Source organism: Crocuta crocuta, unplaced genomic scaffold, assembly GCF_008692635.1.
Source record: "Crocuta crocuta isolate KB4526 unplaced genomic scaffold, BGI_CrCroc_1.0 scaffold130, whole genome shotgun sequence".
NCBI lineage: Eukaryota > Metazoa > Chordata > Mammalia > Carnivora > Hyaenidae > Crocuta > Crocuta crocuta.
Window position 1 is genome coordinate 15,212,341 of NW_027527920.1, and position 14,813 is coordinate 15,227,153.

Below are 14,813 nucleotides of genomic sequence, written 5' to 3' on the forward strand. Positions count from 1 at the left end.
AGGAGAGAGAGAGAGAGAGACAGCGTGAGCAGGGGAGGGTCAGAGAGAGAGGGAGATACAGACTCTGAAATAGGCTCCAGGCTCTGAGCTGGCAGTCAGCACAGAGCCCGACGCGGGGCTCGAACCCGCGAACCGCGAGATCATGACCTAAGCGAAAGTCGGACGCTTAACCGACCAAGCCACCCAGGCGCCCCCAGACCCTGAACTTCTTAAAGAAGGAACAGCATAGAGCTCTATCTGGCTCGGTAGATACCAACAAATACCGGCTGAATGAATGGTTGTTTATTAATTAAATTGCAGAATATCCTTGAACACTATTTAGAGCTAAACAATTTAGTAAGCTTGAGATCACTTGACCCAGAAATATAGCCCTGGTGGCCAGAGTTCTGTTGTGTGTCCACTGACTAACAGTTGGTACTCTCTGAAACTCCCTGCAAAGTTTAAGGAATACAGAGCCTTCAGGAGTCACTCAAGGTTGGAGCACCAGTGTTTGCTAATATTCATTTTCTCTACTTAGCTATACAAAATAACTGGCTTAAACCCACGGCCCTTAGAGAAACTGGCGACTCACTTTGAGAAAAGGCAAACGAAGTGAACATAGTGACTGAGGGTTAGGAGATGATGTGGGGCTAAGCATCGGGTAAGAGATGGCAGCCCTCAGCGAGGCTGGACCTCCAATGACCAGAAGACCAAGCATTTTCTTGTCACCAGGATACTTGGGGGCATGTCTTGCAGACAGGAATCAGAAGAACATGTAACATGCTCTAAGACGGCATGACAAGAACAAGATTAGGAGGGAGAGAGGGCTGGCTAAAGGTAGAAAAATAACTGTTTGTTGAGAGATTTTACTGCCACCTACCATGTAGTATGCAGGTATTACCGATGCCATTTATCAGAAGACTAACCTGAGGCTTCAGAAGGTTCTGAGTGACTTGCTCCAGGGCCGATGCCTGGGAAGAGGCAGGGCCGGCCCGTCTCCCAGCACACTGCAGAATTCTGAGGGAGACTTGTGCCAGTCTCCCGCCCCTGGAGCGGCTGTGTATCAGGGATGGCTTGGCCCCAGCTACCTCTCAGGAGAAGCAAAGAGGACAGCTCTGCTCTAGGACTCAGGTAAATACGTAGGGCTGGAGGCTTCACTTCGCTCCTCACATTCTCAGAACAGCCCGAGAGCACAGGGAGGTGGCTGTGAGTCCAAACCACACTGAACGAAGTGTGGAATGAAGACACTGCCCTTTTCGATGCAAGCCAGGGTTTGCGAGAGAAAGTCAGCATTCTTTCTCTCTTACCGCTAATGGAAAGGACCTGAATTCACAGGAGAAATCTCTAAAGGTCCCTCCGCAGCTCTTGACTTGGATTCCCTCTTCTTTAATATAAGATAAACTGCGCCTGAATTTAATGGCAAGCAGGATTCCTGAGAAACCCAACTGTTCTCCATCCCAGAGTCCATTCTGAGGCAGCCCCTTGTGCCCTTTACTGACTCAGAAACTGACTGCTCCAGTCAACGTGAACAGTTCCCACCCTCCCTGTTCCCCTGGCACTTTGAAGCTATTATCACCTGGCCAATCTCTCTCACTTATTAGAGACTGATGCCCAGAGGGGTAAAGGACCCCTACCAGTTGCTTCCAGCAGTCTGCTCCCCCACCCCCATCCTCACCTCTCCCATCTTTTTCTGTGTTGCTGTCCCAAGTTGGTGAAACAACTACCCCCTGCTCCTTCCCTTCAGATGACACCAGTTTTTCCTGGTTTCCAACTGGCTAATTTAGTCTCCAAGCTGGAAAGGACCCTAATGGGGACACATCCCACAATGTCCATCTTCTGGTGTTTGAATCTTCTGGATTCAAGCTTTCCAGCCCTGGAAGTTACCCAGACAGGCCTACCACTAGATGGGCCTAATGGCTTGTCGTGTGACAAAAGGGTCTATAAAGCCCAGCACCAATTGCTAGAAAAGTCATCCTTTTATTGAATATAACGTTATATCACCATAACTTCATTCATGTGCAGATTAAATATTTATTAATTAATATGTAAATATTAGTGTACAAATATGATATACTTAATATATAACTATAGTAATAAATATTTATTGAGTACCTGCTATGTACTAACTTCCACCAAATCTCCACGGAAGGTATACACACCAATTCTAACTTTTTTTGTGCTCGACACTCCTTCACATCTTTGAAAGCTCCCGATACATGATGATCACATACATCCCCCCAGCTCCTGCACACACACCTTCTCTACAGCAAACATCTCTCCTCTCCACTCATTGCCGTGTGATCTTTTTGGGTCCTCTCAGTAGTGTGCCTTCTTGAAGTGTGACATTTGGATGAGTCTGATACTCTCAATATGGAAACAGAGTAAGACCCTAAACTCCTTCATATGAATACAGTCCTTCTGTTTTCTCAGCTTATGATAACATACCTTTTTATGGCAGCTACATCTCTCTGTATCTTTTACACCTCAACTTTTCTTATCGTCCCAGCTCACTTAGACTGTTCCAGACTACTGATGTGACACCTATAGTCCAGTTTCCCATCTAATTCTCTTCAGTTTTGCATTGTTCCTCTTGTTCTTAGGTGATCGTTTTGTTCTTCACTAGATTCTAAGTTCCTGGGCAGAGTTTGTTTACAATACATTTTCCTCATATTATTCACTTTATCCTTACAAGTCATCTGATAAGTGCTACTACTATCCCCACTTTCCAGATGAGAATCTGGGACCCCTGAAAGTTCAGTAATTTAGCTAAGGTTACTCAGGGAGTTGGGGCAGAACTGTTATTTTAAGTCAGGCACTCAGACTCCCAATCTTGGATCTTTACAACTCCTGTTGACTTGTCAGCTCCTCCAGCTCCAGACACAAGGCTGAGCATGTAGAGGGTGCTCAAGAAAGACTTGTTGCCTATTGGGTTCATTGATCCAAGTGGAAAGGAAAAAGGCTGAGAACATGAGGGCATAGTTTCTTCCATCTATCTTAAACGGAGGAGATCCATTTTATGTGCATGCTCATTCTACCTTGCCCCATCGTGTAAATCCTGATCACAAGAGAACAGCTTAGAGCTGCTGGAGATGTGGTCCCTCCGTTTTTGCCTCCTTCCCATTCTCCTCCTTCCCGTTCTCCTCTCTCCCTCCCTCCCCCCCTTCCTTCCAGGTTGACCAGCAACCTTCCTGGGATACAGTAAGGGAGGAAGAGGCTATCAGGTTGACAATGGTGGTCCTCCAACAAACTGACCAGAATAACTTTGCTATTGGCTACGTCATAGATGCTTGGGTGCAGTTTGTTTAAATGTCAATAAGGCAGAGACACTTCTGGCTACAATGAGAGTTTAGATAAACCTATGCATATGAGAAGACACAGAGGATCAGTGACGTTCTAGGCTCAACTACCACACTTTACAGTCCTTGAATTGAGATAGAAATGTCTTCTCTCGTGGCCTCCACGTTCATATCACAAAAGAGACTGTAATCATGAAACAAACTCTATTTGCCCCTTCAGGGGTTGAAATGGCTAGTCATCTGCTCTTTTCTGGACCTCAAGCAAAGTGAAGCAAGTATATGTATTAAAGGGGAAGCAGAAAACTTTTTTAGTGGTATCAACTTTGGTAAAGGAAAAAACTTGTTTAAAAAAAAGCTTGGGTTATGCCTAATGACCTCTGACTTTGGAAACAGCCTTTCCTTTCTACTAGCCTATAACACATCTATGCTTTCTCCTTATTAGATCATATTTTTTCACCAAAGTTAGATCTTTGTTAAATGAACACTTACTTGGTCTGCAAATGCATTCGTCAAGGACAGATATGGAGCTGGGTAGGTCGCAAAAATGTGTGCTGTTGCATTTTCTCCCACGATGAGCAATTTTCCACCAGCAAAGGACATAAGTCCATCTATGGAAGATAGAGCTCTGGCACATTAGTGTCCTCCCCGCAAAGCTGAGTGAGTCCTATGTCCAGTTTGTGCTAAATAGCTACAATCAAACACTCAGGTTCAGCTTGGCAGGTCCACACTGTTTACCACTTCTCACTTTATAGCATGACAGTTTTATGTTTTACTATTTTTTTAAGTTTATTTATTTTGGGGGGGGGAGGGGCATAGGGAGAGAGGCAGAGAGAATCCCAAGCAGGTTCTGTACCATCAGTGCAGAACCCAACGTGGGGCCTGAACCCACGAACTGTGAGATCATGATCCGAGCCAAAATCAAGAGTCAGGTGCTTAATCGACTGAGCCACCCAGGAGTCCCCCTAGCATGGTAGTTTTAGACATGCCCAGAGAAATTCCAGGATGCCAGGTCAAAGACAGAAAGCCCTGGCTGCCCTCTATGGTTCACTCCAAACTTGAGCCAAAGCCTTAGCCAGTGGGTCCAGGGAACTAATATTCTCTGGGAGAAATTCTTGGAATTTTTGAGATTAACCAAATGCCAAAATGGAGCATCAACGTACTGTAGGCAGAACTCATAATTCCCAGAGGGTTGTTTCTCAGTAGCCCTGAATAGGAGTCCAGAAATTGGGGGCATGTTGTGGTATAGTGAAGACGTCCTCAGAGCAGAGGAGACATCAGTCTCAGAGGACACAGCCAATGCTGGCCCCAGTCCCTCCTGCCACAGCAGCTGGCTCTCCGAGTTTCTGATCTACTTTTCAATGCTCTGTCAGTCCTCTTAGGCACTATTTCTCAGAAAAGCACTCTGTGGGAAGAAGCCTCCTTCCACACTGTATTACTCTAAGGCATGACTGTCATAAATTCTAGCTCCAAAGGGCTTCAATTTGAGAGTTATAATGTAGGAGACTTACCTTGGGTTAGACTGAAGGAACTACTCTAACAGTTAATTTCATACAATCTTAAGATGTTTTAGTTTGAAGAATATTGGAAGTCAGTTCTCTCATTTTCCAAAGGAGGAAACTGAACCAACAATGGCAGATGACTTACTTAAGTCTCACAGCTATTTACTGACACCGCACAGAGTTAAAGTCTGGGTCTTCAATCGCCAAGGCTGTGTTTTTCCCCCAGGACTGTTGCAGAACAGAAGTCCTGGTTGTTGGACAGAATAGGAAAGAGGTCCCCACCTAGCCTATTCTCAACTGTGCCCCTTCCTTCAAAGACTTTGTTCCAGATTCCTTCTCTAAATACTTACTCATCGTATCCTTTGCTACCAGTCAACACCTCCTCTCCCAGCCAACTCAGAGAAAGCTTGTGGAAAAGCCACTGGCCTATTGCTTATTTTGTGCATATTCACATTGTAGTACTGATTGGACCTAAAAACAGACTTCAAGTTCTGCCCTCTGTTTAAGCATGTGACCATTTTCTTAAACAGGCTTCATGAATTTGTCCTAATGATAACATTGGCCCCATTATTTAGAACTTAGAATTCTTAGAACTGCCTGTCAACTGCGGAACACTTTCTGTTCTTGCCTTATCTCATCTCTTCCTACCAAGTAATTCTGACTTTCAAATTATGGCCAGCTCTCCTACTCACCGTAGTAAATGCCAAAGAGGGTTGCAGCTCCTGCAAAGGCTCCCAAGAACTGAGCTCCCACATAAAAGGGAAATTTGAACCATTTCATCCGTCCAAAGAGACACATTGCAAAAGACACAGCTGGGTTGATGTGGCCACCTACAAGAAAGAAATATAAGATGATTAGAGGTGCCAGCAGTGGGCTACGGAGAATTACCACAAAGAAAGCCATGTCTAGAGAGCTCAGGCAGAACTAAGTCTTCTAGGAAGAGGACTGTATGTGAAGAGACAGAGGCTTAGGCGTATGTGAGTGTGAGTATGTATGTGTGAGTGTGTGTATTTGTGTTTGAATGGAGAGGAAGGAGGGACTAATAACTTGCAAGTATCATTAGACACTGTTCAGAGAGTTTAGCTTTCTGAAAAGGGAATCAGATATAGAAAGAAACTTGTACTCATGAGGCTTACTTTCTGCCTATATCTATCATCAATCTATCATCTACCTAGCCATCATGTATCCACTGGGCTTTATCTATCTATAAAATAATAACCTCAAAGAGATTGATATAAACTGATAACTTCAATATATTTTTTAAGTCAATATATTTATATGATATATGGTTTAAGGTTTAAATCCACATCTAGCAATTCCTCAGTCCACATCAGAATATCTAAAGCAATCCTAAAATGGAAAAGAGATGTCTAAGGGGAATGAACTCTCATAAGCACTCTGAGGCAGGGACCTCATACTTCATCTTGGACTTCACACAATGAAAGGGACATAGTAGGTGTTCAAAATATGAAAGCTGAATAAATAGAGGACTTTATTCAGGTAGCTCAGATTATGAAGGCCTACCGAGAGGGAAAGTTGCTTGGGAATCAGAGAGGGTGTGTCCAGGAGGGTGCCTTGCCAAGCAAGAGGGTGATTTCTCCTTGCAGAGATGAGTGCTCAGCATGGCTTGCTGCTGGACAAGGCAGAGCAGTGTAGTGGAAAGAACATGAGTTCTAAGCACAGAGTGCCGCCTTGAAGTCTTGGCTCTGCTAAGGTTGTTGTGATGATCAGATGATTCATATGAAGAGCCCGGGGGGAACTGGGGCCCACCAAGCCCAAGATGAAAGTCTTATGTGAGCAGAATGAGCCGTTCAAGGTGCTGTTCTGGGCACACCGCCCTCTTTCCCACATTCACAGACCATTCTGTGATAGAGACAACCTTCATATTTTATTTTTTCATTACACAAAGCTCTTTCGCTTTTTCAAAAATTTATACTGCTTATAGAATGCTACATCAAAAACAACCACCATAGCCTAAGTAGAAGTAGGCAGCACAAACATTAACAGGGGATGTTGCATAATTAAGGGGGGAGTTGTGAGTTCTGATTGGCCAGATTTGAGTGGCAGACCACTGGCATGTTCACAAGGAAGCATGGTGTGGTAACTTCTTTCCAGTAAGGTAATGTTTTCCATTGCAAAACCAGATGTCGTTTGACCTCACCGGTCTATGACCACAAAATGGAATCTTATTTTTATTTATGCTCAGTATACATTGGCTATTTTGGGAATCCTTACAGAGGGCCTCTTATGTGCCCACAAACCAGGATGTAAGCTGTAGCCACTTGAGAAAGTCACCTCTCCCACAGTCTTCCTCTCCTATTCCTGTGGCTGCTGAAACAACCAACACTGATGTCTGCGTGGATGTCAGTGGTGGGCTGGTGTGTTGTCCCTGCACCTTCCCAAAGCCACCAGTCTTCAAGGAGCCTCTCCAGAGATGGGGAGGTAAGCTTCCTTTCCAACCCAATGCCATCTTGTATTAACCAGGCTTAGAAACTGCTGTACTTGTATTTTGGGGTCTCATAGACTCTTGTGAACAATTTGGTCAGCTCTTAACCCTCACCCAAAGCAACCTCTAGTGGAAACAATCCCATCAGCTCTGTCTCTCACCCCTCTGAGCACAGGGGCTTACCCCAGGTCTAGAGGCCAAATGGGAAGACTTCATACCATCCCTCATCCTCTCTTCCTCTTCTTGCTTGTCTCTGCCCCCTTTTTGTTTTCCTATGGTGACTGCCCAAATTCCCGAGTATATCAATGGACAAACAGACATGGGCTGCAGTGGTGATAAATGCTATTTCCTACACTGATAGAATCTGGGGCCAATTTTTCTAAATAAATATGTGATGGTGTTCAGTTCAGGGTGTTATGCAGGTGAAATATCCCCAAACCATGTCACTACCTAAAACACAACCAAGAATGCACCCACGTTTATATTTCACAGTTTGGGGAAACCTCATTTGTTGTGCGAAGGTGGGGGAGCACTGGGGGGCAGCAGTGGAGCATACTGGATGCTTGCTTTAAGCCACAACTATGATCTGTGTCTGCTGTCAAGGTCTGCCCTGTAATTAGGCCTCGGCACAGTCAGGATGGTCCCCTGTATACTCTTGTGTTTAGGTAGGCAGTACAGCCCTAGGGTCACAGCAAAGGCTTGACAAGAGAGGGAACATATACAATGCTCATGGCAAACAATCACACGTACAGGCATCTCTAACCTGGATCACCCCAGGAGAGGAGTCCATGTGCTATGGAAAGGGTGCCAGCCAGCCAATGACTCTTCCAGGTGCCCAGCCCGAGGAGGTTCCCCCAGGGTCTAGGCAATCATTCTTCAGGCTCCAATGGCAGTATCTGTCACCAGGCCAGCTGGATTAACTGCACGGTCCTCTGGAAGGCCTGCTCTGTAATGCTCTTCCCATACCAGACCACTGTGAACATTGTGTGACTGTGCAGACGTGAATTTGCTGTCACATAGACCTGCCTCAAATCTTTGCTCTGCTCTTTGCCAGCTGTGGGACTCCAGCAATTTACTTAATACCTTGGAGCTCCACTTTTCTTGGTGGGATGCAGATGTAATGCCTGCCTCAGAGGGCTGCTGTAGAGAAAGGAGACCAAGTATGGACAGCCCCAGCATAGTTCCCAGCACACGGTGGTGATTCCCTTTCTTCCCTTATTCCCAGCGGTCCTGCCAGAGTGTTCTGACCAGGCTGCTGAAAGATTCTGAGTGCCTTTGAGAACTGGATCATTTGCACAGTGCCTCCTAAGTTCCCATACTGCATTACATATCATCATGTCATTTTGCTTCTCAGAACATTGTGAGTGGCTTCCAAGCACCCCACCGCTCAGGGAAGAATTAGCCCATGGTCTGTTCGATGAGACCTGCACTTCCATGAAAGCACTAGCCATTTTGCAAGTGGCCTAGACTTTTCTGATTGCTGTGGGTAAAGGTCCAGGGATTTCTCTCTCTTGGAGTGATCTTCACCGAGCTCTGCATGGGGTATCTGAGAATGACTTCCAGGCATGGGGTAGAGCAGGTAAAAGATCTATATTGATGAAGGAAGAATACAATGCAGTGACTAGATTTAGGAATCGGCTAGTTCTGAGTCCTAACCCTCATCTCTGTCTCTTGCTAAATGTTACTTTTGCACAAGTCACTCACTCCTTGCTGGACATTTTGATTTTCACATCTATAAAAATAGAATCAAATACATATTCTTGCAGGGTTGTGGGAATCCAAATAAACTGAAGTATGTAAAGCATCCAGTACTGGGCTAGCACATTGGAATGGATGAATTAACAGCAGCTATTATTATTTCTATTACTTACCAGAGACACCTCCAGCCACATAAATGGCCATTACAACTGCCATTGCAAATCCAACATTGATAGTGATAATTCCTCCAAAGACTCCTCTACTGAGGATAGCTTGGGCAACAGAGCCACATCCAAGGACCTGGAATGAGAGGAAGCTTCATAAGTGGGAATGGCCACTGTCAAAGACAACGGAAAGCCACAGGAACAAGAAAGATGTTTTAAGCAAACATGGATTGGGCTGCCTCAGACTTCATGCAAATCAAATTATAATGATCCCACTAAGCACAGATAGTGAAATGGTGGTTCTGAAGCTGTATCAGCTACAGATGAAGTTTGCTGAGCCTGCAGTGTTAAAATTTTTCCCATACTTGTAAATCAGGTAATTTCACACAATGATCCAGGGTTCTGACTCTTAGTTTAAATCAGACTTTTTATTTGAGGCAGTTGTGGATTCCCTTGAGGTTGTAAGAAGTAATACAGAAAGATCCTATGCATTTTTTATCACTGGTTCCTTTTCATCAATCAGATGAAATCTAATTTCATCTAGCAATCTAGCAACTACAGGGAAATAATTTCCTGGAGCAGAGTAGCAGCTGGTCACTCCCTTTAAACAGAGCTTGTGTGCTCCCAACTGGTTCACTTACTTCACTCCACTCATGTAGGTTTCCTTCCTGGCCGCTGTAGGAGAGCTGGCAATCCCTGCTCTAGAAGTTCCCAGTGTAAGCCACCTCAGGCTCACGGTCATATGCACATCTGACAAATGGAAAGGCTATTTGTACCATGTACAAAGCCATGGGAAAGGGCATCTGATGTGCAAGAAAACAAAGGAAAAGTGGGAGGGGGTAGCATTGGCAATCTAGCCCTTCTCATCCCCATGTCTTCTCTTCCTGATGAGGCTGTATTTTCTTAGGGAGCAGTAGCTGCCCGACTCACTGCTTCTTGCATTCCCCCTGGCACCAAGCACAAAGCTGTGCTTATAGGAAGCACTCTGCAAACAGTTGTATAGTAAAGATGCATCTTCCACAGACTTCACCTGTAGAGGATATTCTGGAGAATGGGATCAGTATTCAGAAATGTCTGTAACAAATATATTATGGTACATCCACTCCGCAGACTACTATGCAGCTATATCATAGAATGAAGATCTTTGTGTACCAAAGGGAAAGATCCCTAATATACATTATTAAATTTTTTAAATGTTTATTTATTTTTGAGAGAGAAGAAAGAAAGCACAAGCAGGGGAGGGACGGAGGATTCAAAGTGGGCCCTGTACTGACAGCAGCGAGCCCAACACAGGACTCAAACTCACAAACCATGAGTTCATGACCTTAGCCGAAGTCGGATGCTCAACCAACTGAGCCACCCAGGTGCCCCTATATCATTAACTTTTAAGGAAAGATGTAGAGCTGTGTCAAAGCACATTGCCAATCATGTTCAAAACATATTACAGTAAAACCTTGGATTCTAACTTGCTCTGCAAGTGTGCCACAAGGCAAGCAAACATTTCTAATAAATTTTAAGTTGATAAACAAGCAATGTCTTGTAATAAGAGTAGACATCAAGTGATGCCAAACATCACATGATCACACCCAAGTCAATGATTCTTCTCTCTCTCACTCACTCTGGGATTATGGGTGATTGTCTCTCATGCTCAGATGCTTGGTCTCTGGCCACAGTGTTTGGCAGAAATCAGTGATTTTTCAGAATGTTGGAACATGCCCACAATTGGCACTAATGTATTTTTTTGTCACTTCAAAGCACATATGCACAGTCCTCTGTTTTGACATACAAAAGTAAGCTTAGGACAGAATGCTTTGCTTCATTCTAGGTCAGGCTGCCTGCAGACCCTTTCTTCTGCTGCCTTATTGCCAATTACATTAAATAGAGTATATGGCAAGAGTTTATTAATATTGCACTGTAGTCAACATCCATGAGGGTATACAATGGCCCCCATGGGGAAAAGATTCCATTGAGCCAATATAGCAGTGATTCCATTGGTGATAGTGAAAGTCATCCTACACAATAACCCTCCTCTCTCTTGTCTCCCTCACACAAGACACAAAGGTTTTCAAAGGCAACTGCAGGTTAATTTGCTTATTTTTTAATATTTTGTATTTTCTTTTCTATTCTGTATTATATTACAGGATTGTAATCATTTCTACGTGAGTATTTTTGGGTTGTGGAACAAATTATCAGAGTTTCCATTATTTCTTATGGGGAAATTTGCTTTGATATACAAGGGCTTTGGATTGTAAGCATGTTTCTGGAATGAATTATGCTCACAAACCAAGGTTTTACTGTTTATGTATTTGTTTTTATGTGCATGAGCCATTCTATGAACACAAAAGATTAGGAGACAGGATTGGACTCCATGGGGGGAGCTAAGCCAGTGCAGATATTGGGAGAAAACTTTTCATCGCATAGTTTTCTTTTTTTACCATGTGTTTTAGTCTGTTTGCACCTCTATAACAAAATACCACAGACTGGGTGGCTTAAAAACAACATACGCTTATTTCTCACAGTTCTGGAGGCTGGAAGTTCTAGATCAGGATGCCAGTATGTTCGGGTGAAAGCCCTATTCTGGGCTGCAGACTTCTCTGTCGTATCCTGCAGAGCAGAAGGGACTGAGCAAGCTCTCTTGAAAGTCTTTTAAAAGGGCACTAATCCCATTCATGAGGGCTCCATCCTTATGACCTAATCATCTCCCAAAGGCCCTACTTCTAATACCATCACTGTGGGCATTAGGTTTTTAGCAAATGGATTTGGGGGCCGGGACACAAATACTCGACTGTAGCATCATGTATTTCCTAATTTTTAAAAAATGGGCCCTATATTTTCACTGAACAATTAAAACCATTTAATCATGGTCCATTAAGGAAACATTTGGTGAGGGAATGTTATTGTAAAAGATAGACTAGTTACATGCAAGTCTGGTAGAAAAGCAACAAGACAATAAATGGCCATCAGCCATCCTCATGCTGTGGTTTAAATAGCTATTATGGTCCTAGAGGAATAAATTCTGGACTGTAGGATCATTAAGTCACTGCTCTTTATATGCCGAATTGGCCAACCTTCTTCTAGAACACACAGCTCAGCTTGAGTTTCATAATGAAAGAACAACAACTTCAAGAAGGACTCAGCATCAAGTAAAGAATATTATTTAAGGGCATGTGAGGATGGGTTTCAGAAATAAATATACTTAAGGAAAAAGAGATTAAGCATGGGAATGCCTCTTATCAGGAAGATAATAACCAGTCACTGGGTGTCTCTTCACAAAAGGATGTACCTGAAGTAGGAGAGGTTGCATGTAAACAATTTATTACAGTAATGGATTTGTTCCAAACAGCTCTCCCAGGGTGCATTTGTGAGATCTTTCATAGAAGTATAATTTACAAACAATAATTTAATACATGTAGAATGATTTTACTCCTCCTGGAAGGCAGAGAAATTATCATGATGGTCTTTCAATAGCCTCCGCAATCCCCGGTTCTAAGACTCATCTCAGTTCTATCTGCTGAACAGTAGGGTTAAGTAGGTGGGCTTGATATCTTGAGGGAAGCTCTTGGGCTACACATCACACGTGCACGGGCTTGGCTCCAGACCCTACACTGAATCGTAAGTGAGGTTGTAATAGGAACATGTTCCCCTTTCCTTATTCAAAAACGTCCCCTGGGTGCATTTCATAGCCCATCGATTTCACGTAGACTTAACCTAACTTTTTCTAGAATCCCTATCTATTGTCATAACTCTCTGAATTAAAACCACCATCACATTGGTGTCTTTCATTTTCATTTAAACTGAACTAACTGCCCTGTGCAGAACTTCCAAACTGGCATTTTGGCAGCATCTTCTGAAAACAAGAATAAAAGGTTACTGACAGCTGACTTGATTTAGACAACGAAGAGTAATGAGACACATCCCGATACAGGCCAGTCCTGAAATATTACTGATTTCCATATAAACGTCTTCCCTCTTTTATGGTCTGATGTGCGTACACTTGTGCTAGTCCAGAGGAGGCAGAAAAGCTTTAAATGGCCAGAGTGGATTCAGGGAGGCTTCTGCCCTGTCAAATTTCGCTATGATTAAAACTCTCCTCTTCCATGGGAAAAAGGTTGCTTTTTAGTTTTTTCCTCAGAGGGATAATTGATGCTGTGCTGCGGGAAAGGAAGGAAGACAAATGAACAGTGTGGGGACTTCCCTGACCAGCAGAAATGGCCACTCAGAAGATTTCAGTCCAGATTTACATCATTGCTTCTAAATTTTTAGAGACATTTTATATAGACTGAAAGGCAATGAGGAAGTCAGGTAACTACCTTCTAGTATCACTCCTTGCCTGCTTCCTACCACCTGAATTTGCACACAGGGAAGCAGGCCTTGGATATACTAATGTATTTCAGCCTGATTGGTGGGGAATTGGTCACCCACTCTGGTTTCCTTCTTATGTGCACCCAGTGTAGTTTTTTTTCCTTCAAAACTGAAGGAACTTTTCCTTATGGTATTACTGAGAAAATTTCCAACACAACTCTCTGCCCTAAACTTTGAAAGGACGGCCACACCATTCCCCTTCTTAGATACAGAGAGAGCCTATTGTCATATCCACCTTGTCTCAATTTTCAGGTGTCCCTATCTGGAAAGCTGTTTTGGACTCTTTACCCATTCATAACTCTCCCCACACCTAACCTTTGTTGTCTGAAATTCAATTGTACTGTCCTTACTGTACAATTAGTGCTTAGTTGTTTTCCAAATGCCAGATCTTGGTTTCCTTATCTAGAAAATAATCTCTAAGATTCCTTTCCATACCCACAGCAAACACTATGCTGGTTTATTTTGTTTTATTGTTTACTTAGGTGTTGTGTTTCCCAAGCTCACCACCCCCTCCTCCTATGCAGAGGCCTCTACAGACCTTCAAGTTCTGTTCCGCCTTCTTGTCAGGATCTAGCAACTGCTCAGTCTAGCTGCCTTCTCCAGGAGAGTTATAGTCTCACAAAACCATGTAGGGAAGGGAAGGTATTAGAAATCATGGATCTAGTCCTCACTGTGTCCTTCGCTGTGCCCCCAAAGCTCCTCATTCATCTCTCATTCATATTCTCCCAATAGCTTCACCCAGCTTTCCCTTCTCTCATCTGCTCAGCCCACCAACCTCCTTTCTGCAAATACCACCACTTTCTACTTAACTCTGTATCTGTAAGCTGCCTTGAAGATCAGTGACAATTTAGAATATCACATTTGTGTTCCAGTTATCCAGCACTATGTAAGAACCCCCAAACTTGGTGGCTTAGAATGATAACATTTATTTTGTTTGTGAATTTGCAGTTTGGGCAAGGTTGGTCAGGGCATCTCATTTCTGCTCCATTTGGTGTCAAGTGTGATGGATCAAAGTTGGAGGATTAAAATTATCTAAAGGCTGACACATCCATGTGTTCAGTGGTTGGATATTGGCTGTCAGCTGATGCCTTAGCTGGAGCTTTGGCCCAAACACCTATAATGGCCTCTCCATGTGGACTGGCTTCTTTATAATATGGTGGCTGCGTTCCAAGGGTGAGCACCACAGTCTCCAGAGCCTGGGGTCTGAAACTCTGCATGATGCTCTCTCCTCGGCCTTAGCACTATGCTGGTTCTGAACTCAATGGCACACATGCTGGGTCTCATATAGGCATTTTCCCAACAATATCCTACACAGGTATTAATCTGGTCCATGTTGGATTACTGTGAGGCATAGAGAGCTCATTACCAC

The 14,813-nt window shown here is 43.7% G+C and overlaps 1 protein-coding gene across 1 annotated transcript in view; it reads right to left on the reverse strand.

Moving 5' to 3' along the window:
• Positions 1–14,813, reverse strand: part of AQP9 (aquaporin 9) — a 48,714-nt gene that overhangs the window by 9,547 nt on the left and 24,354 nt on the right. The window contains exons 2-4 of the mRNA XM_077747934.1: positions 9,092–9,218; positions 5,467–5,604; positions 3,765–3,883 (exon numbers count right to left, since the gene is read on the reverse strand). Coding sequence (XP_077604060.1) covers positions 3,765–3,883; positions 5,467–5,604; positions 9,092–9,218 — 384 coding nt within the window. The remainder of the gene's footprint in view (positions 1–3,764; positions 3,884–5,466; positions 5,605–9,091; positions 9,219–14,813) is intronic.